Genomic DNA, 25,669 nt, shown 5'->3' on the forward strand with positions numbered 1-25,669 from the left:
TAGAGTTACTGCTAGAGACCCAATTTTTGGTCACATGACTATTTAGGACCACCACTACAACTGTGCTAAATTTCATCATTCTACTACTTATGGTTCATAGGGCTGCCATAGACTCCCATTGGACAAGAGTAAGAATAATAATAATACTAACAATTGCAATAGGTGTCTCAGCACCTTCGGTGCTTGACCCCTAAATATGTGACCTGATCCAGCAAAATGAGTCACAGTGACCCAAATTTCAAAATTGAGATTTTGGTATCAATGAAAAGAGGAGACCATAAGCTTTCAAATGATATCCTAGTCAAAGTCATACATTGAATGGTTTTAAAGATATAGACATTTGAATTAAGGTTGTCTGTCCTCTTTTTCCAACTGAAAACCTGAGAAAAACGCCTTTAAAGTTTTTTGCCCGTTTTTTGTAGATATCTTTCAAAATCCATTGCATTTTTAAAGGGATAAACTATTTATTTTACAGCTTAATTTGACCAAAGACATTAATATAAATGCTATTACAGTAAACCAAGAAACAAGCTTATAAATCAAACAGAATGATGTTTATTGAAAATGTGAAGTAACAGAAAGGTTTCTGTGATGGTTGGGGTTAGGGGAAGGGAATAGAACATTACGACTATGGAATGTCCCCACAAAACAATGTGTGTTTGTGTGTGTGTGTGTGTGCGTGTGTGCGTGCGTGCGCGCGCATGCGTGTTCGCGCACGAGTGTGTGTGTTCGCGTGTGTGCGCGCGCGCGTTCGCGTGTGAGAGAAATTGAGAGGCAGAGAGACAAGCAAAAAGAAAACAATAATGCTTGCCTATGTAATCATATCTTTGTGTAGGTTAGTTGACAACAACACTGTAACCAATTCAAAAAGGAGTTAAATAGGAGAGGAGAGTGCTGTGAGTATGACAGGAGGATGGCTGGACCAATCGCGTGCCCCGGGGTTTCCCATTGACAAATGATCAGCTTTTATGAAGATTTCTGATTGGCTCTAAAACAATGTGTAACACCATATTTGGAGAGAGTGACGTTTCAGGGGATCCCTCGAAATGCTCGGTGGTGACGAGAGGATTTGAGAGAAGCAATGTTCATTTCCAGCGAATTTAGTAAAACTGTTTAACTTTAATAGTCATTTAAACACCTTTACTCAATTATTTGGACTACGAAACTTTGGGAGATTATTTTTTAATGTCTGTTCTTTGATATTAGCTAAAAATATTTTTTTTGATAATTTCATTGTTTTTCCACATTATCGGCTCATATCTTAAAACGGAACGTTGCGACTTCCGACTCATTTCGCCAGAGCGGGTCACATATAGCTGCAAGCAGCGATTTGGGGCCAAGCAGCTTTAGCGAAATGAGCACCCAAAGCACAGCAAGCAACATAGAAGGTATCAATCACCCAATGCGCATTGAGCACCCAATCAAAAACACAAGGCGCAGCAAGTACCCAAAACGTAGCAATCACAGATCAGAACCACTGCAGTGCAGAGCAGCAACAGAAAACATGACGAAAATAGAACATATGTGAACTACAGACAGGTTGAGAAGAATAGGTGAGAAAGAACAAAACTTTAATATAACAAATTAACACTTGCCTCAGACGGGTTTCGAACCCAAGAACTCAGAATCTCATTGCGTGTGACTAACTAGATACGCCACTCAGTTGACACGGTTCATGGGACAGCAGACAGAGCTTACAGAGATGCAAGCATTGACATATGCCAGTCACCAAAGATGCAAAAATGATACCACAGAGCAGAAATAACAGAAATACAATGTATATGAGAGTCAAAAAGCTCAAGTGAGATTGAAAACAAGAAGAACATTCTGTACAGTAATGCTATAAAATGAAATATACAGTAATTCACTAAGCCAAATAGTCAATGTCACAGGCACGGTCAATTTTGGAGCGGTATATCTAAGAAAGAGAACAGAAAATCAAAAATCTGTTCGGTCATTTCTGTGCGGATTGCTCCAAACATTATACAAGCAGAACCTGGCATAAAATAAACAAAATTTGTAAAAGGAGTAGCGAAAAATCATCTACCATATTGCCTTACAATAACACATGAACAGAATGTTGGAAATTGACAAACGATGTATCGTTGCGATCGGCATAAACCAGTGAACCTAATTTCACAAAGAATATATATATCAGACAAAGAATTCAGAAGTTATAAGCAGTTCGATAAGAACTGTTATAGTTTATAACCCCTAGGTGGCGCTGTACTCTGATTTCCCAGGTACCCTCAGGACATCATGCCGAAGCTCCCTACCAATTTTTGTGCCGATATATCCGATACTTCAAAAGTTATAGCAATTTAGAACAAATTTCAAAATGGCGGACAGGCGGTTCGGTCAAAGCCGGCATAATACATAACGACAGATGCGGCATGAGACAAGGAATCCGTAGACACCACAATCATAACTTTCTGACAAACGATTCAGTAGTTATGGGCAAAAGCCTTTTTTCATATCTCATGACCCATAGGTGGCGCTGTCACTAAATTTGGCATGGACCCCCAGTTCATGGTCGACATGACGTGTACCAAATTTCATTTCGAATGACCGAGGTACAGCTTCAGAACCATTATTGCATCAACCTCGTTAAGTTCACACATTTATTACTTTTGCATAAAGATAAATATCAAAATTCTGTTCGGTCATTTCTATGCAGCTCACTACAAAGATCATCTGTGACAAACTTCATAACAATTGAACCAAATTTGAATAAGGAGTAGCGAAAAAACAAGCAAGCACACAAAGCACAGCAAGCTCACAAAGCACAGCAAGCTCACAAAGCACAGCAAGCCTACAAAGCACAGTAAGCACACAAAGCACAGCAAGCTCACAAAGCACAGCAAGCTCACAAAGCATAGCAAGCACACAAAGCACAGTAAGCTCACAAAACACAGCAAGCACACAAAGCACATCAAACACACAAAGTACAGCAAGCTCAAAAAGCACAACAAGCTCACAAACCACAGCAAGCTCACCAAGCACAGCAAGCACACAAACACAGCAAGCACACAAAGCACAGCAAGCTCACAAAGCACAGCAAGCACACAAAGCACAGCAAGCTCACAAAGCACAGCAAGCACCATAAAGCACATCAAACACGCAAGGCTCAGGAATCATAGAGCAGAACCACCACAATGCAGAGCAACAACTATGGGGAGCCAATTCTGCCATATTCATAAATAAATAAATACATAAATAAATATACAAGGAAATGTAAAAAAACAAAAATACAGAAATAAAGAAAGAAATATATATACATGGAAATGTAAAAAAACAAAACTAAATGAGTATTTATACCTGTATTTCTTTATTTATGTATAATTGTATTTTTTCACACTATTATTTATTTATTTATTCATTTATTTATACATTTATTTATTTTTACTTTTATTTATTTTCACATTTATTTATGTATAAATGTATTTATGTCTACACGTATTTATTTATACATTTATATATTTCTATATATATTTATTTCCACATTTATTTATTTATACATTTATTTATTTCTTCTTTTCTTCGTCTGTATGCTAATGAGGGGGGCGTGTTTTACCTCAGACTTAGCAATCGATCTCTGAGTGCCAGTGCTGAAGCTTTGAGGCCACAGTGACACCTGGTGGTGTGAAAAGCGAACAAAGTTGCACATGGAGTGAATGACTTGGAGATGTGCAATATCCAAAACCTATTTCAAGTTTTAAATCATTTTGTGTCACCATAACTGTGTATATATAGGGTCACTATACATAGCATACGTACTGTACTCAGGACATGGCCGTAAATCGCCATCCGGTCGTGATTTCTAAAATGTCTTGACACATAAATATCAAAATGCACTTTTTCAACATATCTGATGACAGACCCTTCCCAGATAGCAAACTGACTCCGGAACGGATCTGCCGCGGATGTATCGCAAGCTCCGGAACGGATCCGCGAAGCACGTCCGGAACGGAGTCCACTTGCACAGCGCAACGAATCCGGAGCAGATAAGGATTGCGGATCCAGAGCAGATCCGCGGCAGACCCTTCCCGTATCCGCTGATGAAGCAGCATACCCGCGGAGGATCCGATCTGGACCCGTTTATGAAGCAGCGGATCCGCCGCGGATCCGATCTGGACCCGTGTATTAGTGGGTCATTTTTGTCTGATCCTTCAGTCAAAACTAGCTTTCTGCTAGTTTCTACATAAATATATAAAATTTAATGGTGGACCAACATTACATTGAGCTTATAGAGCAATCCAGTCTATCTATCAATATGCCTAATAATAATAACATGAAATTATTCAAAACTTGAAAACCATTATTTTTAGAAAGTAACAATATAAAACTATAAAAAATAGGTACAGACTATAAATGTAGCTTATACTATTGTTTTATTTGTGTATACATTGAATAGACATTACAGAAAAATAAAATTTAAGCATAAATTGTACCAAGAACATAGTTTTATTTAATGAAAAACATTTCATTAAATGAAAAAGAACATTAAATCTTGGGTCAGGTTAAAAAACTACTCTTGGGTCAGGATGCTGACAGTGGGACGGCTCCTCGAGCTTCCCCTATCTGCAGCCAGGTTGAACCACCGTATTACATGCTTCGTAATTTCGTCATCAGTGGCGGCACGGGAGACATGGCTCTTTCTCACAGCACCTGTAATACACAAGCAGATTTTCATTAAATGACATGAAATTACATTAGCGCTACCAGGTTGTTTTTTAAAGGATAGACATAACCACTGCATTTAAAACAAAAGTGTACAATCTGACATTTATAGATACACTGTAACTTTTGGTGCTCTAGCGGTTAATAAACAGAACCGTATGCGTCTTGCAGTAGAACATTGTAGCTAGAGCTACTTGTCATTGTTTATTTTTATGGGGAGTCATGCAGGTTAAGGAAACTCCGTTGCGGTTGGCATCCCACACAATCTAAAATAGTCTGAAAATTAACATTTATAATTATATAGGTGTATTGTAGGTGATTAAAGGATGAGACAAAAACACACTTTGGATTCATGTACTTGTTCCTTACTTAGAGGTTTTAAATTTTAAACAAAAAAGTTACATAATGTACCTAGTGTAAAGGATAAGTTTAACTTTTTAGCTTATATTTTTTAGCCAGACAATATTTAATACATTCACTTACACAGAAGTAACTTCTTGGACTCCATCAGATTAAATGATTTCTTCCCATTCATTCCCTTCCAATTGATCCTCCTCCCAACATCGTCATGGAACATACGGGAAAGCATGTTCCATGTGACACGTTTGGTGTCATGGCCCCCAATAGTTGCCAGGGAGGAAATCTAAAATATAACAAAAGTCTGTTTTTATTTTAGGCATAACAACATGACTTTCTGATTGTCTGGAAGACCATTCAAAACATTTACAAAATGGCTGATAAAAAATATTTTGCACACCCTAAAGGTAACATGCACTGTAAACAAATGATCGTAATTTTAAAGTGCCCCTATTATGGCATTTGAATATTCCCTCTAATGCAGTGTGTACGTCAGAGTCCTGCACGGGTCATGTTTGATATATCCGCACCAGCGTTAATAACAGCACAATAAACCCGACATACAGAAAACACTCATTTAAATCCATAACCAACCCGCTTGACATGAAAACCGCGACCGCATTAAATTTCCCAAACAAAATGGACAAAACATTTGTTTATTTTTTCATGTAATGTAAGTAGCAATAAACATTACGCATCATGTTAAATAGATTAAATACAGAACGCAAGAAAAGCGTGCTTCCTTTAAATATAATCACAATAGCTGTCAATCAGATGCATTGCTTCAGGTGCAAGTCACGCAGAAGCCTTTAACGGTCTGCAGACAGAGCGTGAACACAATCACAGCACCACGATGTGCCGGATTGAGTCAAAATAATCTTGGCTATTGGACCCGCAGCCCACTTGTGCCTACCGCACCTCTGACCCGCAACTGCACCGCACACGTAAATATTATTCCACCCATTACATCAAATATTAGCTGGTCGCCCGCGTGCAGGACTCTGACATACATAGCTGTTTGTGAACATTCTGCAAAGTTGTAAATCCATGATTAATAAAGTTATTTTCTCCCAAAAGAATGAATCGACTCAAAATTAGGAAATTTGAAAATAACATAAAGGGGCACTTTATCATTAAAACACTGTGAAAATGCAATGTACACCTTATTAACATTTTGGTAAAAACAACTCACCACATTAGACTTTCTTTGATTATTTGCTGGATTTTTTAGCCACTCCTCAAAATTGTCCACTTCTTCCATTGATTTTAATGGAAACTCAACTGGGATGTCAGGCGTTTCCATGTCTTGGCCTGTCGGGTTCAACTTGCTTGTCAGATAATTGACTTTAGATATGATTTGCTCTTGTTGATGTTTTATTATTTCCAGCAAGCTCATTATGTGGACTTCTGCAGCTGTAAAAAAAGGAAAGAAAACAGTTTGTAATATATAAATAAACTTCATTCTGCATTGGTCAACTCATTAAGGCACAATTATTTACTGAACAGATGGGAATATTATATATATTTATATACGCACACACGCACACACACATAATTTTTTTATAGAAACCCAAGAATTTAATTTAGGTTTTTATTCACATGTATACGGAAGCCGAAAGAGAACATGCACTATTATTATTTTTGCGTGCTTGTTTTCTCGTGATCACGACTAAATTTCTCGTTATCTCGACATAACAAAAGTTGCATTCTTGAGATGTGATTAATGCTTACATGTACTCGATAGATCGTGTTGTTGTGTTTATAATGTATCATATTTTTGTAGCATATTTTGCTAAACTAGCATGGATGAACAAATGAGATTTTACTTGGATCAGAGATTCGCTTAAGCTGAAATAGATTTGTCAATATTTACAATTTTACAGTGGTGAATTTAGGGACTGTCTTTAAGTTACTCAATACACGTTTCTACTTTTAACAGCATTTAAATGGAATGACTGAAAGTCAACAAACAGTCACAAAACCAACGTGTTTATGTGGTTGTCAGCTATAATGCACACTTTTTAGATTATTGATATTTATTTAAATAAACTGTTAAATACTATTGAAGATAGAAACATGTACAGTATTACTTTAGAGATGGTCCCTAATTTCATGAACTTACCCGTCCAAATGTATTTATTTATTAAGTCTATCTACACTAGCTACACGTGTGGTAACGGTGAAGACCCCAACTCATATACATTAGCAGTCCACTTCAAAAATTTACTAAATATTATGGACAGGAAATTACATTATGACATTTGGATTATCATGTCAGGAGAACGAGAAACATCTTTTGTTTTCTCGAGATCATGAGAAAATTAAGTCGTGATCACGAGAAAACAACTTTCGTTAACTCGAGATCACAAGAAATTAAGTCATGATCATGAGAAAACAAGCAAGCAAAAAATAATAATAGTGCATGTCCTCTCGGCTTCCATACATGTAAAAATTGATCAGCGAACATAAACAAAAGCTTTAAAGGGGGGGGGGGGGGGTTCAATGGTATTTCATGCATTCTGACTTGTTAACACAGTTATAGAGTTGTTTCCTCATGCTAAACGTAGGCAAAGTGTCAAAAAAGCAGTTGGGCTTGTTACAGAGTATTTCTGTGCCGAATGCACTTCGACAGGGTTCGTACAAGTTTCTGAATTTTTTTTTCAATTACGGGTCCAGCTGACGTTTCAGGGGTTTCTATTCACCTTATTTTTCACGACAACAAGGGCGGCGCCATTTCGTTCATTTTGTCAACGTTCTTCCGGCCGCATACATGATGAGCAGCTGAGGCAGTGGCTGAAGGCGACGTGTTAAACTTAAAAAGCTCACTCAAGTGCCTTTATGTTTGTTTCTTACCAATTTTAACGAACGGGAAGCCGACTGAGGAACACCCTTATCCCAAGTAAAGGTTCGACTACGATGTTCCGGTAAATTTAAACCACGCTGGGTGTTGAAAAGGTGGCCAGTTTCAGGTAAGCTATCTTAGCTATGTGCTCGTTCGCCTAAAGTTAGATTTGTGAACTCCGTTCTACAAATACAGTTAAGATCAGTAACGTTAGTTTATCAAATGCAACTATTTTGAATGATTTTAATTGTCCACATATATTTTTATATTTACGATAGTACAACGAGATATTATAGTACATACATTACATTCTTACAGTAGCCCACGTGATTCTTACAAGTTACTGAGATTTCAGATGCTAGAATGTCAGTTCATTCCTCATTCAGATATTGATAATGACCTATTAAACAACGTATTATTTAACACTGAAGTTAGAGGTTGTGTGTATAATGTTACTGTCTCTTTTTAATGCATCTCTCTCTCACACACACTGTTGTTTAAGTATGGGTGCCATTTATATATTAATTATCATGATGCAAGTTTATTTTAAATACTAACATAAAAAATGTTTATGGTTATATTGTTTTCACAGATGCATTGATGTGTAGTGATGCAGTGAACAACTGTGAGAATGATACAATCAACAGCATGTTCCTAAACTGTGATGCAGAAACACAAGGGAGGATCCATTCGTCTCTGACCACAACTACACTTTAAAATCACAACTCAACCTGAAGCAACCTACATCTGATATGGGAAAACAATGGTGCGGTTTCCCGGACAGGGCTTATCCTGGTCCCAGGCTAAAATGCATATTTGAGCTACAATAATTTAAAAACACCTTGTACTCACATACCTCAACGAGTGCCATTGTTTTGTCACAAGATGCGCACCAGTCTTGTTTTTTTGTAGGGTTTGTTTGTAAAAACTAAAATGTCCTAATATAATTAAGGCCTAGTCCTGTAAACCCTGTCCGAGAAACTGCTCCAATGTGTTGAGCTGGCACAAATGTACAGAAACAACCATCCTTGTCAGCTTTACACAGGGTTGATATTGCATCCATTACACAGTCGCCAAGCACTTTACCAGTACATACACCAACAGCTTCCAGATATACACTTGGGATCAGCTCCTGATGACTCCGATAAAGCTGCATCTTAATTTATTGCAGGGTGGTCTTGCTGAAAAGTTAGCTGTTTCTTAGTCCATAGTTATTTTTATAAACCTTTACAATGTGACCTGATTTTACCTGTTGTAAAGTTACATTAAACATTCATATGTGATCAGATGTCATGCAGTGATATTAAACCTTCACAATGTGATCAGATGTTACCTGCCATGCAGTTATATTAAACCTTTACAATGTGATATGATGCCATGCATTTATATTAAACCTTCACAATGTGATATGATGCCATGCATTTATATTAAACCTTCACAATGTGATCAGATGTTACCTGCCATGCAGTTATATTAAACCTTTACAATGTGATATGATGCCATGCATTTATATTAAACCTTCACAATGTGATATGATGCCATGCATTTATATTAAACCTTCACAATGTGATCAGATGTTACCTGCCATGCAGTTATATTAAACCTTTACAATGTGATCAGATGTTGTGCAGTTATATTAAACCTTTACTACTATGTGATAAGATGTTACCTGTCATACAGTTATATAAACCTTTAGCCTACAATGTGATCAGATATGATCTGTAAGGAATTTCTTAAACCATATGTGAGCTTTAGATTCCACTTAAAAGGATTTAAAGTCTCCTGATTTGAAGGAATAAGTGTTGGCAAGTTTGCAAATGAATTATATCATGGTACATTACCACATAAAAACGAAATAGTGAGTTATTGGACTGGCTAAGGTGCACATTTGCTTTAAAAAAGACGAAATCACTTGAGTAAATATTGGTAGGTATAAGTACTTTAATAATTTTCAATGCTGCTCTATCAACTCCTGACAGGACGAGGTAATTAAATATGCCAGGTTACTTGCCGCGGCCGCTTCATATCGTCTAACCACGAGACTATTGATGGGACAATATAACACTATCCGAGCGTCGTATGATGTTTTAACCGAGCTCCTAATTTAAAACATATACAGCAGTAGCGATATTTGTCATTTCGCCTAAGTTATAGTGAACTACAAACAATCTTCTAACCACCAAACTAACTACCGAATGCACTGTGCCATATTAGCAGCGGAAGTCTGTTGACAAAATGCGGAAGAGCGAAAAATTAAAAAGGGGCGTGGCGGAATAAGGTGAATACGTATCACTTCTTTATATGGGCACTTCCCCCCGAAAACCCTGCCCAACTGTCAATCAGCGGGAGACGCTAGAACTTACAAACATCTTATCACGCGATACAGCTTTGTTTAATTTTAAAACTCAACAATATCAAATTTAAAACTCAAAACAATGGATATAGTTTATTATCCGGGGGAGCAGCGGAGTTTTGCTTGTGTGTTTGATGCGCTGGATTTTCTCAACCGGGTCATGAGTTGCATGCGGTAAGTAAGACTTCTGTCTTATGTTGGAAATAGGTGCGTACATATTATTAAAATGACACGAACATGTAGTAAATCATAAGTTAAACAGTGTTGTATGTTGCATGACTCCTTGCTCCTCCCACGATAGTAGCTCCTCCTCCATTTTTTCGTACGTTTTCGGAAAGATTCGGTAATGCTTATCTTTCTTTTATAAATCTGATTAAACTAAAGACTCTTCGGAGATATAAAGGATGTAATACTACTCTATAGGTACTCCAGATTAACATCAGAAATGCAGAAACAGCGTGTGTTACGTGAGCTTTAACTAAATGATTGATTAAGTGATTATCATTTTATCCATTATACAGCATTAGAAAAATGTGTCTACGTTTTTATTGAATAACACTAGATTAAAATGCCCATCCATTTAGTTGATTAAAAAAAGAACTAAACAAAACCAGGGTAAGGTTGACGAAATATGATAAAATCTAAAAAGTAAATTTGACACAGGACTAAGAATACATATAAAAATAGCTGACAAAATAAACACTACTTGAGTCTAAAATCCAATGAGGTATTGCTCACCAGAGCAGGCAATATTTTCTGACCCACATCTTCCCCCTCGCCAGGTAGGTCTGTAGACCCTGCTTGTAGAAGGAGTTTGCTCTTCTGGTCTCTGTGAAAAGTGAGGTGGCGAAATGGGTGGAGGTGAAGAAGTTGTGTCGCTACTTCGGATAAATGCTGTTGTTGAGATAACAGGAGCTGGTGGTATAACAGGAGCTGGTAGTGAGTTAACAGGAGCTGGTGGTATAACAGGAGCTGGTGGTGAGAAAACAGGAGCTGGTGGTTGTGTCAAGAGTCTGCCTGAACCCCTGGCTCTCTTCTTGGGGGCACCTTCCTCTTCACTCTCATCAGAGTCTCCCAAGAAATGACTGTAAAATGGGTTGGAAAAAAACAACTAGCAGTTAACATCTTGATCTGCAGATGCTCATATTAATAATTACATAAATATTTTCATTGGCCTAAGAACTTAAGTTGTAAATCAGTGTTATTGGTTGAAAATGGTTTCGCTGAAAAACCAGTTAACACACTGACTATTTTTCAACTATATTCAACTGACTAACTATATTTCAGCTGGCTTTACATGTGTGGTGGTTGTCGGGTTTATCATATAATAAAACTACATTTTCTCAAAAATATAATTTAGAGTTAATGTAGAAAATGTTAATGGTAAAAGTTAAAGGCGGAGTCCACAATGTTTGAAAAACGGTTTGGAAAAGGAGACGGGCCGACTACCAAAACACACTTATAGCCAATCAAATCAAATCCCGGGTTGCGTATGTGTGGGGTGGGTCCTTCAACAGAAGGTCCAGATTCTATTGGGGTAGGGGCGTGTTTGTTTAGGTGATTTCAAATATCAACATTGGCTTTCAAACATCATGGACTCCGCCTTTAATATAGAATATAAAAGGATAATATATGTACACTAACATAGGCTTTGGCCTTCTTTTTGGCCGAATCTCCTCCTCTTCCTCTTCAGACTGTAGATCTGGTGTGTTACACATCAGAGATTTCTTTAAGAGTTGTCGTGCCTCAATGTAGTCATCTAAAAATAAAATGGCCTACATGTTAAACTTCAATAGACCTTCAAATTAACAGAGTAAAAAAGAACAGAAATATAGACAACAGAACAATATAAGACTGATTAAAATGATTTTTTCCCAATAGCATACCAGCAAAATACTTTGAAATTTGCTTACAATATCTATTGTAATCAAATAGCATACCACATGACTTAATAACTCTAGCATCATATGTTTTCCAGTCACGTCCAGGTTCCTCTGAATTTTTCACCGCCCTGTTTACTCTTTCATCGTTTTTGTAGTTTGGCCAATAGACAACTCCATCGTTGCACCACTTTTGTGGCACTACTGCTACAGTTTTGCTGACCAGAAACTCAATTAAGTGGAACATCCTTAACAGAGAAGGAAACAAACAAACAGCAGAAGAGAAATTTAACTTCACTTTTTAAGAATTTCTGAAACAATTGTTATTAGTCAAATACATTCTATAGACGGTTTCATCGGACGCACGTGATACACGTCTGGATCCAAACTTTACTTCCGGTTTCGTTTTTTTAATGGTCTGACTAGTTGCTAAACTGATCTCTTGAACAAATGCCTCGTCGAAAATAACAAATGTTTTGGTTTCCTAGGTAATCTATGTGTTGTTTTTTCCTTGTTATATAAATACCTTTAAAGAACTTTGTTGTTATTTATTCTTAGCGGAGTTTACTGGAAGTTACGTGCGGACCGCGACAGCCGCTTGTTTATGTTGTTACTGCTGAAACCGTCTATAGCAGGAGTGGGGAACCCTGAGGGCCACTGTCCTGCAGAGTTTAGTTCAAACCCTAACCAAACACACCTCAATTTCATTTCCAAGTAATCGTGAAGACTTGAATTAGATTTTTCAGGTGTTTAATTAGGGTTAGAACTAAACTTTGCAGGACAATGGCCCTCCAGGACCAGGGTTCCCCACCCCTGGTCTATAGCCGTAATTATTAATCAGTGAGTGCATTTACATGCACACAGTCTTACACCGATTATGTTTAAAAAACTGATAACACCTGGGGTCATGTAAACGCGTAAATCGGTTTTCTTTAATCGGGGAAAGCCCATAAATGGCGTAAGCAAAAACCGATCGGCACAGGTAGTTTTTTGCTCATTACGCCGATTTCGCGTGGCATGTAAACACCTTAACCGGCTTTCTCACGGTTTTGTCCATGTGCGCATGTCTCAGCGTATGAAAGATAAATGTCACACGCGGAAGTAAGCGCAAAGTAACGCATAAAAGTCTCCGCTTGACTAAAGCAGTTGGCAGAGAAACTGTTAAAATAGAAGCTCATGTTACATTTACAAGTTCTGCAGACACGAGAACAGATACAACAGTACAGCTTAAGACAGATATGCCGTTGACTTTTTGAATGACTATTGTGTACTAAAGGTGGTGACGTCACTGCCTGCGAGAAAACTGATCATTCTTCAATTCCCTTGTAAACGCAGTTGTCTGCATAGCCGGCTTATTGATTTGCATGTAAACGCATGAAAACAGTTTTCTGTAATAAGCAGATTTTTAAAAGTTATCAACTTATTCTGTGCATGTAAACGTACTCAGTTATTGCTGTGGCGCATGTGTGTGTTGTGAGTTTCGTGAGATGTGTGTATATAAATATGAATAGTGTACGCAATTATTAGTGAATAAGACTTTCAGTGAAATGTGAGATTTGCTGATATGCTGTTTTTACTTTCTTTTCCAGCCTATGCTTTTCCGGGTCAGTACGACTACCTTGGGTTATTTCACTAGGTGCATGGTGTAATTGCATATGGGTCACTTTTAAAACAAGATGTAAGCTGGTCAGAAAAAAAATCTGAATCAACAATGAACTGTCAACTTACTGTGAAGTTGCTTTGAAACAATAGTTATTGTATAAACTGCTATATACATAAATACATTTTCAACACATTGAACAAGCAACTTACAGTAAAGTTTAGTACTTACAGTTAATTGTTATCCAGTTTTAGACAGCAGTGTTTGTTGTGATGCATGGCGATGTCATTTTTTTGTCACTGTGTCTGGTCCTAATTTAGCATAAACACCTGTCCAGTCAAAACTAATGTGCAACCGCATCCATTCTTACTGCTAATAATATAAGAACACAAGAGCTACAACTAAAACTATGATCAATACTAACCCTACAATTCTCCCCAGGAAAAAAAAACTAAGCCAAGAATGAATAAGTTGAAAATAGCTTACTTTTTAACTGCTTATTATAGAAAAAGAAAAACTGATAAGCCTTTGTAACCTCAAAGTTTCAGTTCACCCAATAATAAGAAAAACATCAGATTGAGTAAATGATCATAAAATTAGTAAAATGTGTAATTCTTGGGTGAACTAAACCTTTTACCTGTGGAGATATTCCTAAAATGTATGAAATAAGGGTATGGCCACAAAACCATCCCTATGAGGTAAAACAACACATTTTTGGACAAGCTCTGAAGCTTTAACACACTTTAGTATATCTGATGTTTCTGAAATGGTATAGATATTCAGAAAATCAGAATTGAATGGGTAAGTGAAGAACAAAGATTTCTTTGAAAATTCTTTGTACACTACATACATTCCATCACTGCATTCCACAATGTTATGTACACGGCAAATCTCGTTTCCAATGACAAACACATTATCTCCGGTTGAAACTTTGACAGTCCACTTGTCACATGCCATCTCACCATACTGTGCTTTCACTGACAATCCCTCTACAAGTGGCCCAACAAAGTGCTGTTTTTTAAGAGAGGCACCATTTAAAGGAGTGTCAGAACTTCTCATTTCGGACAATCGACGAATAATTTGGGCAAGGGGAAAGTCTGGTTTTCTGACAAGCCTTTTTAGCTTGTGTAGGTAACTTTCATAGGGAAATGCAGAAAATGCGTCAAGACAACCATGTTGTTGTACTTCATCTGCCAAATGGACCAAAGCATGTACGTTATAAACAAGTTGATCTTTGCCATAGATTTCCCCAAAGTGTGAAACAAAAGATCGAAGCAAGGTGCGAGCATACTGTGTGTGGCAGGATAGTCTAGGACATACTAAAATAGCAATACCAGAGAAGAGTAGCATGAAATTGTTGTACATATTTCGGTCCAGAAATGTACTCAACATTACAGGTCCTGTGTACAGCAGAAACTGCCTGAATTCCGTGGCCTTCCAGCGATCTAATTCCCTCAGCGATCTGGGCTTTCGAGCAAATTCCACAGGAATATAGGGACGCATTTCTACTAGCTTAGCAGACATTCTTTCAGTTATGTTTGCAGGTACTCTAAAATTAAGAGGACCTCTGAGCCAAATTGTTAACAAACGCTTAACCACACCCAAACAAACCAAATGCATATAATCTAGAGGGAATTTTGAAACCATGCCAACACTACTGCCACTGAATGGATGTGGCCCCTCATGATGATGCATCTCATCAACCATGCTTTCAAATGAAGCATCTGTCCTTAGAGCATAGTCTGTACATGGGTATGTCATTCGTCTGTTAATGTATTTTCCAGGCTGAGAACATTTGTCACAACCATGGTAGCCATTATGGTTCTTTGTGTTTTTAACAAATGACCTGGCTGGTGTGTCACAAATGACTGTGTCCAACTCGAGCTTCAATGTCTTTCCCTCTATGTCAAAGCCTTTTTCAAGCTGTTGTAACTCAGTTACAAAATCTTTAAGGAACACTGTTGCTGAGCTTGGTTTCTTTGATCCACAGTACAAACCTATCACAACTGGTTCTTTCATTGGAACATTCAGTAGCAGTCCAAGAATGGGCCACAGTTGCAGACTAGAGCTCTTGAACAAAGGAAGTCCATCAATGTTAATTTGTAACTTCAAACTGAAACTGTCTGCCAGTGTGTGTATGTATTTAGACAGTGTACTCTTAAGTGATGACAGAATACCAAAATAGTGGTATTGTCCCCCAGCTGTTTCTAGAATATCGTACTTTGTCTTAGTCCTAAGGAGGGTTCTAGCATCCTTTGGAAGATCAGGATGGCAAATGCGAAGAATGCACAATAGTGCTGTCAAAGCAACCAAAGAAATGCCAAAGTGTATGGCCCAGTTGGAAATGCTGTCAGAGAGTGAAAATGTCTCAGACAGTTCATTATCTGAATGTTCTGAATCAGATGTCTGAATTGGCCTATCACAGCTGCCAACCACAAAACCCTCCGGTTCATTATCTGAATGTTCTGAATCAGATGTCTGAATCAACCTATCACAGCTGCCAATCACAAAACCCTCCTGTATGCCTGCATTTACCTCCATGCCACCTTCCTCCTCACTAACGACTAGTCCAGTTGCAATGTCTGAAGTTGGATTGTCTGTTCTGTCTTCAAAATAGTCTCTATTGACATCTACAAGGTCCCTATCTGTTGTCATCTGAAAGTCAGTCAAATTTGTGCAGTCATCCCTAATTTGTTTAAGTCGTTTATCTACGTCTACACGGGTCCTCCTTCTTAAGGTGGAGCTGGAGACAGGTACAGTTTTTCTATTCATTTTTTCTACAAGAAATGTTAAAGAAACACAAAATACAGATTGCAACTAGCGAGTTGTGGAAAAGAAACCAACATTTGTAGTCTTTTTGAAATTAATTATACAGCAGGGCTCGAAAATAAGGAGTGCCAGATGGCCCAGGGCGAGCGTAAAAGAATTTGGGCCAGTTGCCGGTGTTGTGCCAAATTCTGTGACCTATCGAATTCTGTGACTATAGGGGGGGGTCGCTGTTTAGCAATTGTTCACGTGAGACCGATCCTGGCGCCCGGGCACATTATCGTGAGCACGGCAAGGGAGTTTCTAACGATATACGTGACCGCCCACTGAGCGATGACGTCATTTTACCCCCCGCTCTAGTCTAGCGTATGAATGAAGCAGTAAGGTTGTAACAAAGGTCTTAACTGTCACCCTTACCTAAGTGTTTATACTAAGTATTTTACGGTAGTCTCTGCCAAAACATGGCAGCGGAGACGCGGTTGCTATGGTTACAAAATCTCACAGCGGTAACAAATCAATGCACGCAGCTCAACAGACGCCGGATTTGTGTACAATGAAACATCGCAAATAACAGACTGTAAAGTGCCGCGTGTATAAAATCGCTATTCTCCTAATAAATGCGCATCTTTTTCTCTAGGGATTATTTTGATCGTTGGAAATGCGCGTTGGTACTTCATTTTCTTAAATAACCATAAAATCAGCCATTGCATGTGACGTTAAGGGACCTGTTATAGTCCCTTAAGTTTTTAAGGGAAAATGTGACTTAAGGACTTTGTTGCAACGCATAGCACAACTTAAGGTGAATTTAGCATTTAAGGGTAAATACTTATTGACAGCCTTAAGGTTCACTTAAGGGTTTTTCTTGCAACCCATTTTTTATTAAGGGCACCCTTAACCTTATATTTAAGGGATTTCTTAGCTTAAGGGCTTTCATGCAACCGGGCACAGAACATCACAAATGTTTTTTTTTGGGACTGTTGCTATTTAATGTTACACACGCAATCTGACGGACAGTGTCAGCAACTTACCAAAATCTGTGACCTCTCTCTGTTTCATTCAGAATTACAATAATGTTACCCAAACTCACTCTGATGATGTCTAATCTCATCTGTTATATATCATCAAATGCATTTTGACCTAATGTTAACAGAAGCACACAAACAGCAGGGTCACCCAATCTGACGGACAGTAACGGCAGTCCACCGACTCTATGACCCCTCTCTGTTTAATTCAGAATTACAATAATGTTACCCAAATTCACATTTCATTTTAATATTATTAAAAAATATTGTAATTCTGAATGAAACAAAGAGAGGTCACGGATTTCGGCAAGCTGCCGTAACTGCCCGCCAGATTGTGTGTGTAACATTAAATAGCAACAGTCCCAACTAAAAATTATGTTCTGGTATTTAAGACAATAACCTATTTCGCTTCATTTTAATCGGGGCGTTCGTTTCTCAGGAAGTCTGACTGCTTCATTCATACGCTAGACTAGAGCGGGGGTAAAATGACGTCATCGCTCAGTGGGCAGTCACGTATATAGTTAGAAACTCCCTTGCCGCGCTCACGGGCAAGGTCTCACATGAACAATTTCTAAACAGCGATCCCTATAGTCACAGAATTCGATAGTTCACAGAATTCGGCACAACACCTGAACTGTCAATTGCCCGATCGGGCCAGTGCTGCATCTTTAAGGAAGTTTATAATTTGATAATTTTTAAGCCTTGACAATTTAAATATTCAAGTGCACAGAGATGTGAAAGTACCCGCATCTCTCAGTTTGGTACTCCACTTTGCTAGAGAATTTATTTGTTATGATGTGAACAAAAATAGACTCAAACTAGTATACCAGAACAGTGTTAAATGTTGTAGTGTGAACATGTGTCAGTATTTGACTAAATAGCTGGCTAAATCGAATTTAAAACACTATTCAGTCTTACTTTACTCAGATGTCCAGAAAAGATGAAACTTCAAAGTTTGGTGGCACTTGAATGAACTGTAAGCTGCAACAGAACACACACGGAGACAGACAGACACACAGAGACAGACAGACACACAGAGACAGACAGACACACAGAGACAGACAGACACACAGAGACAGACAGACACACAGAGACAGACAGACAGACAGACAGACAGACACACAGACACAGACAGACACACAGACAAACAAACACAATACAAACAGTAACTTAATGTGAGATGAAATAATAATCTAAAACAACATTACATTATGAGGTGGTAGATAATAGATTTGTCATGATGTGAACAAAAATAGACTCAAACTAGTATACCAGAACAGTGTTAAATGCTGTAGTGTGAACATGTGTCAGTATTTGACTAAATAGCTGGCTAAATCGAATTTAAAACAGTATTCAGTCTTACTTTACTCAGATGTCCAGAAAAGATGAAACTTCAAAGTTTGGTGGCACTTGAACGAACTGTAAGCTGCAATAGAACACACACAGAGACAGACACACGCACACAGACAGACAGACAGACAGACACACAGAAACAGACAGACACACACAAACAAACAAACACAATACAAACAGCATCTTAATGTGAGATGAAATAATAATCTAAAACAACATTACATTGGGAGGTGGTAGAGAACAGATTTGTCATGATGTGAACAAAAATAGACTCAAACTAGTATACCAGAACAGTGTTAAATGCTGTAGTGTGAACATGTGTCAGTATTTGACTAAATAGCTGGCTAAATCGAATTTAAAACAGTATTCAGTCTTACTTTACTCAGATGTCCAGAAAAGATTAAACTTCAAAGTTTGGTGGCACTTGAACGAACTGTAAGCTGCAACAGAACACACACAGAGACAGACAGACAGACACAGACAGACAGACACACACACACGCACACAGACAGACAGACACACAAACAAACAAACACAATACAAACAGCATCTTAATGTGAGATGAAATAATAATCTAAAACAACATTACATTGGGAGGTGGTAGAGAACAGATTTGTCATGATGTGAACAAAAATAGACTCAACCTAGTATACCAGAACAGTGTTAAATGCTGTAGTGTGAACATGTGTCAGTATTTGACTAAATAGCTGGCTAAATCGAATTTAAAACAGTATTCAGTCTTACTTTACTCAGATGTCCAGAAAAGATTAAACTTCAAAGTTTGGTGGCACTTGAACGAACTGTAAGCTGCAACAGAACACACACAGAGACAGACAGACAGACACAGACAGACAGACACACACACACGCACACAGACAGACAGACACACAAACAAACAAACACAATACAAACAGTATCTTAATGTGAGATGATTAATAATCTAAAACAACATTACATTGGGAGGTGGTAGAGAACAGATTTGTCATGATGTGAACAAAAATAGACTCAACCTAGTATACCAGAACAGTGTTAAATGCTGTAGTGTGAACATGTGTCAGTATTTGACTAAATAGCTGGCTAAATCGAATTTAAAACAGTATTCAGTCTTACTTTACTCAGATGTCCAGAAAAGATGAAACTTCAAAGTTTGGTGGCACTTGAACGAACTGTAAGCTGCAACAGAACACACACAGACAGACACACGCACACAGACAGACAGACACAGACACAGACAGACACACACAGACAGACAGACAGACACAGACAGACAGACACACACACACGCACACAGACAGACAGACACACAAACAAACAAACACAATACAAACAGCATCTTAATGTGAGATGAAATAATAATCTAAAACAACATTACATTGGGAGGTGGTAGAGAACAGATTTGTCATGATGTGAACAAAAATAGACTCAAACTAGTATACCAGAACAGTGTTAAATGCTGTAGTGTGAACATGTGTCAGTATTTGACTAAATAGCTGGCTAAATCGAATTTAAAACAGTATTCAGTCTTACTTTACTCAGATGTCCAGAAAATATGAAACTTCAAAGTTTGGTGGCACTTGAACGAACTATAAGCTGCAACAGAACACACACAGAGACAGACAGACAGACACACAGACACAGACAAACACACAGACAGACACACAGACAAACAAACACAATACAAACAGTATCTTAATGTGAGATGAAATAATAATCTAAAACAACATTACATTGGGAGGTGGTAGAGAACAGATTTGTCATGATGTGAACAAAAATAGACTCAAACTAGTATACCAGAACAGTGTTAAATGCTGTAGTGTGAACATGTGTCAGTATTTGACTAAATAGCTGGCTAAATCGAATTTAAAACAGTATTCAGTCTTACTTTACTCAGTTGTCCAGAAAAGATGAAACTTCAAAGTTTGGTGGCACTTGAACGAATTGTAAGCTGCAACAGAACACACACAGAGACAGACAGACACACAGAGACAGACACACGCACACGCACACAGACAGACAGAGAGACACACAGAAACAGACAGACACACACAGACAAACAAACACAATACAAACAGCATCTTAATGTGAGATGAAATAATAATCTAAAACAACATTACATTGGGAGGTGGTAGAGAACAGATTTGTCATGATGTGAACAAAAATAGACTCAAACTAGTATACCAGAACAGTGTTAAATGCTGTAGTGTGAACATGTGTCAGTATTTGACTAAATAGCTGGCTAAATCGAATTTAAAACAGTATTCAGTCTTACTTTACTCAGATGTCCAGAAAAGATTAAACTTCAAAGTTTGGTGGCACTTGAACGAACTGTAAGCTGCAACAGAACACTCACAGAGACAGACAGACAGACACAGACAGACAGACACACACACACGCACACAGACAGACAGACACACAAACAAACAAACACAATACAAACAGTATCTTAATGTGAGATGAAATAATAATCTAAAACAACATTACATTGGGAGGTGGTAGAGAACAGATTTGTCATGATGTGAACAAAAATAGACTCAACCTAGTATACCAGAACAGTGTTAAATGCTGTAGTGTGAAGCTGTGTCAGTATTTGACTAAATAGCTGGCTAAATCGAATTTAAAACAGTATTCAGTCTTACTTTACTCAGATGTCCAGAAAAGATGAAACTTCAAAGTTTGGTGGCACTTGAACGAACTGTAAGCTGCAACAGAACACACACAGACAGACACACGCACACAGACAGACAGACACAGACACAGACAGACACACACAGACAGACAGACAGACACAGACAGACAGACACACACACACGCACACAGACAGACAGACACACAAACAAACAAACACAATACAAACAGCATCTTAATGTGAGATGAAATAATAATCTAAAACAACATTACATTGGGAGGTGGTAGAGAACAGATTTGTCATGATGTGAACAAAAATAGACTCAAACTAGTATACCAGAACAGTGTTAAATGCTGTAGTGTGAACATGTGTCAGTATTTGACTAAATAGCTGGCTAAATCGAATTTAAAACAGTATTCAGTCTTACTTTACTCAGATGTCCAGAAAAGATTAAACTTCAAAGTTTGGTGGCACTTGAACGAACTGTAAGCTGCAACAGAACACACACAGAGACAGACAGACAGACACAGACAGACAGACACACACACACGCACACAGACAGACAGACACACAAACAAACAAACACAATACAAACAGCATCTTAATGTGAGATGAAATAATAATCTAAAACAACATTACATTGGGAGGTGGTAGAGAACAGATTTGTCATGATGTGAACAAAAATAGACTCAACCTAGTATACCAGAACAGTGTTAAATGCTGTAGTGTGAACATGTGTCAGTATTTGACTAAATAGCTGGCTAAATCGAATTTAAAACAGTATTCAGTCTTACTTTACTCAGATGTCCAGAAAAGATGAAACTTCAAAGTTTGGTGGCACTTGAACGAACTGTAAGCTGCAACAGAACACACACAGACAGACACACGCACACAGACAGACAGACACAGACACAGACAGACACACACAGACAGACAGACAGACACAGACAGACAGACACACACACACGCACACAGACAGACAGACACACAAACAAACAAACACAATACAAACAGCATCTTAATGTGAGATGAAATAATAATCTAAAACAACATTACATTGGGAGGTGGTAGAGAACAGATTTGTCATGATGTGAACAAAAATAGACTCAAACTAGTATACCAGAACAGTGTTAAATGCTGTAGTGTGAACATGTGTCAGTATTTGACTAAATAGCTGGCTAAATCGAATTTAAAACAGTATTCAGTCTTACTTTACTCAGATGTCCAGAAAATATGAAACTTCAAAGTTTGGTGGCACTTGAACGAACTATAAGCTGCAACAGAACACACACAGAGACAGACAGACAGACACACAGACACAGACAGACACACAGACACAGACAGACACACAGACAAACAAACACAATACAAACAGTATCTTAATGTGAGATGAAATAATAATCTAAAACAACATTACATTGGGAGGTGGTAGAGAACAGATTTGTCATGATGTGAACAAAAATAGACTCAAACTAGTATACCAGAACAGTGTTAAATGCTGTAGTGTGAACATGTGTCAGTATTTGACTAAATAGCTGGCTAAATCGAATTTAAAACAGTATTCAGTCTTACTTTACTCAGATGTCCGGGAAAGATGAAACTTCAAAGTTTGGTGCCACTTGAACGAACTGTAAGCTGCAATAGAACACACACAGAGACAGACACACGCACACAGACAGACAGACAGACAGACACACAGAAACAGACAGACACACACAGACAAACAAACACAATACAAACAGCATCTTAATGTGAGATGAAATAATAATCTAAAACAACATTACATTATGAGGTGGTAGATAATAGATTTGTCATGATGTGAACAAAAATAGACTCAAACTAGTATACCAGAACAGTGTTAAATGCTGTAGTGTGAACATGTGTCAGTATTTGACTAAATAGCTGGCTAAATCGAATTTAAAACAGTATTCAGTCTTACTTTACTCAGATGTCCAGAAAAGATGAAACTTCAAAGTTTGGTGGCACTTGAACGAACTGTAAGCTGCAATAGAACACACACAGAGACAGACACACGCACACAGACAGACAGACAGACAGACACACAGAAACAGACAGACACACACAGACAAACAAACACAATACAAACAGCATCTTAATGTGAGATGAAATAATAATCTAAAACAACATTACATTGGGAGGTGGTAGAGAACAGATTTGTCATGATGTGAACAAAAATAGACTCAAACTAGTATACCAGAACAGTGTTAAATGCTGTAGTGTGAACATGTGTCAGTATTTGACTAAATAGCTGGCTAAATCGAATTTAAAACAGTATTCAGTCTTACTTTACTCAGATGTCCAGAAAAGATGAAACTTCAAAGTTTGGTGGCACTTGAACGAACTGTAAGCTGCAATAGAACACACACAGAGACAGACACACGCACACAGACAGACAGAGAGACACACAGAAACAGACAGACACACACAGACAAACAAACACAATACAAACAGCATCTTAATGTGAGATGAAATAATAATCTAAAACAACATTACATTGGGAGGTGGTAGAGAACAGATTTGTCATGATGTGAACAAAAATAGACTCAAACTAGTATACCAGAACAGTGTTAAATGTTGTAGTGTGAACATGTGTCAGTATTTGACTAAATAGCTGGCTAAATCGAATTTAAAACAGTATTCAGTCTTACTTTACTCAGATGTCCAGAAAAGATGAAACTTCAAAGTTTGGTGGCACTTGAACGAACTGTAAGCTGCAACAGAACACACATAGAGCGCGCATACAGGCACGCGCATACGCTCACAATCATGATTTAATATAATATTAATTAATTTTCTGAAACAACGTTATATGGGATGGTGGACTTGTCAAAATGTAAACAAAAATGGACTAAAACTAACAGAAATTAAGTGGAAATAAAAGTAGGTAACGTTAGGCCTGACATTTTACTCAAAGCGGGAGAAATGCGCTCCGGGTTTGATAAAAATGCGGACACCTAACTTTAATTAAACCATTTTACCTCACAGGGAGAAAGTATTTCCATAGCTTTTACTCAAAGTTAATAATTACCAAATATATTTTAACTCAAATCTACGCTAATGACAATTTGCTAACTTGGTTTGCCACAATAGTTATATAAATAAAAACATTAGTTTGCTGAACGGTATAACGGCAATGTTACAGACTAATTAACTGTAGAAATAAAGTATATTTTAACTATTCTTACCGTGTTCCGTCATCGCCGACCTCCGTTTCCTCAGTGTGGAGTGATGTCAATTGAAAATAGGCGCGTTCGGTCAGCGATTCCGCCCAGCATGTTTTGCGAGTCCGCGAGTTGACGGTGCGCTGTCCGAAGGCGGGGCATATTCTGTGCACATCGTCTAATTGAGTCAGAGAGAGGAGCGGACCTGGCGGCTTGAGGGCGGATCCGCCCCGGAGACTTTTGCTATCAGGGTTGTAAGTGGACACTTTAATATGGAAACGCGTGAAATTATGCACTATTAATAACATTTAATGTAAATGCCCTGGAGCATACTGTCCACTTACAAGGATCTGTCATCAGATATGTTGATAACGTGCATTTGGATATTTATGTGTGCCAAGACATTTTAGAAATCACGACCGGATGGCGATTTACGGCCATGTACTGAGTACAGTACGTATGCTATGTATAGTGACCCTATATATACACAGTTATGGTGACACAAAATGATTTAAAACTTGAAATAAGGTTTTGGATATTGCACATCTCCAAGTCATTCACTCCATGTGCAACTTTGTTCGCTTTTCACACCACCAGGTGTCACTGTGGCCTCAAAGCTTCAGCACTGGCACTCAGAGATCGATTGCTAAGTCTGAGGTAAAACACGCCCCCCTCATTAGCATACAGACGAAGAAAAGAAGAAATAAATAAATGTATAAATAAATAAATGTGGAAATAAATATATATAGAAATATATAAATGTATAAATAAATACCTGTAGACATAAATACATTTATACATAAATAAATGTGAAAATAAATAAAAGTAAAAATAAATAAATGTATAAATAAATGAATAAATAAATAAATAATAGTGTGAAAAAATACAATTATACATAAATAAAGAAATACAGGTATAAATACTCATTTATTTTTGTTTTTTTACATTTCCATGTATATATATTTCTTTATTTATTTCTGTATTTTTGTTTTTTTACATTTCCTTGTA

General features: G+C 37.7%; 1 protein-coding gene across 8 annotated transcripts; it reads right to left on the reverse strand.

Annotated features, from left to right (window-relative positions):
* Positions 1–4,374: 4,374 nt before the first annotated feature.
* On the reverse strand, positions 4,375–24,937 carry LOC129450481 (uncharacterized). 8 transcript variants are annotated; one of them, XM_073870925.1, is made up of 10 exons: positions 24,686–24,937; positions 21,490–21,552; positions 20,736–20,798; positions 19,964–20,026; positions 12,173–12,360; positions 11,877–11,991; positions 10,971–11,317; positions 6,230–6,450; positions 5,164–5,323; positions 4,375–4,668 (listed from the first exon to the last, which is right to left on the reverse strand). In XM_073870925.1, the coding sequence occupies exons 5-10, from the start codon at positions 12,357–12,359 to the stop codon at positions 4,529–4,531; spliced, it is 1,170 nt and encodes a 389-aa protein (XP_073727026.1). In that variant the 5' UTR covers position 12,360; positions 19,964–20,026; positions 20,736–20,798; positions 21,490–21,552; positions 24,686–24,937; the 3' UTR covers positions 4,375–4,528. The 8 variants fall into 8 exon arrangements, with proteins under 8 accessions (XP_073727026.1, XP_073727025.1, XP_073727028.1 ...); XM_073870924.1 differs by lacking the exons at positions 21,490–21,552; positions 24,686–24,937 and adding an exon at positions 21,123–21,300; XM_073870927.1 differs by lacking the exons at positions 19,964–20,026; positions 20,736–20,798 and having other exon boundaries at positions 24,149–24,937.
* Between the last annotated feature and the right edge of the window lie 732 nt (positions 24,938–25,669).

Source organism: Misgurnus anguillicaudatus, chromosome 8 (genome assembly GCF_027580225.2).
Source record: "Misgurnus anguillicaudatus chromosome 8, ASM2758022v2, whole genome shotgun sequence".
In the NCBI taxonomy this organism is placed as follows: Eukaryota; Metazoa; Chordata; class Actinopteri; order Cypriniformes; family Cobitidae; genus Misgurnus; species Misgurnus anguillicaudatus.

Excerpts from the sequence above, each read along its gene's own strand:
- LOC129450481 (XM_073870925.1), bottom strand. The coding sequence starts at position 12,359 with ATGTTCCACTTAATTGAGTTTCTGGTCAGCAAAACTGTAGCAGTAGTG. Across the intron at positions 11,992-12,172 it reads TAGAGTTATTAAGTCATGTG|ATGACTACATTGAGGCACGA; the intron begins GTATGCTATTTG and ends TTTTATTTTTAG. Across the intron at positions 4,669-5,163 it reads GTCCAAGAAGTTACTTCTGT|GTGCTGTGAGAAAGAGCCAT; the intron begins GTAAGTGAATGT and ends TGTGTATTACAG.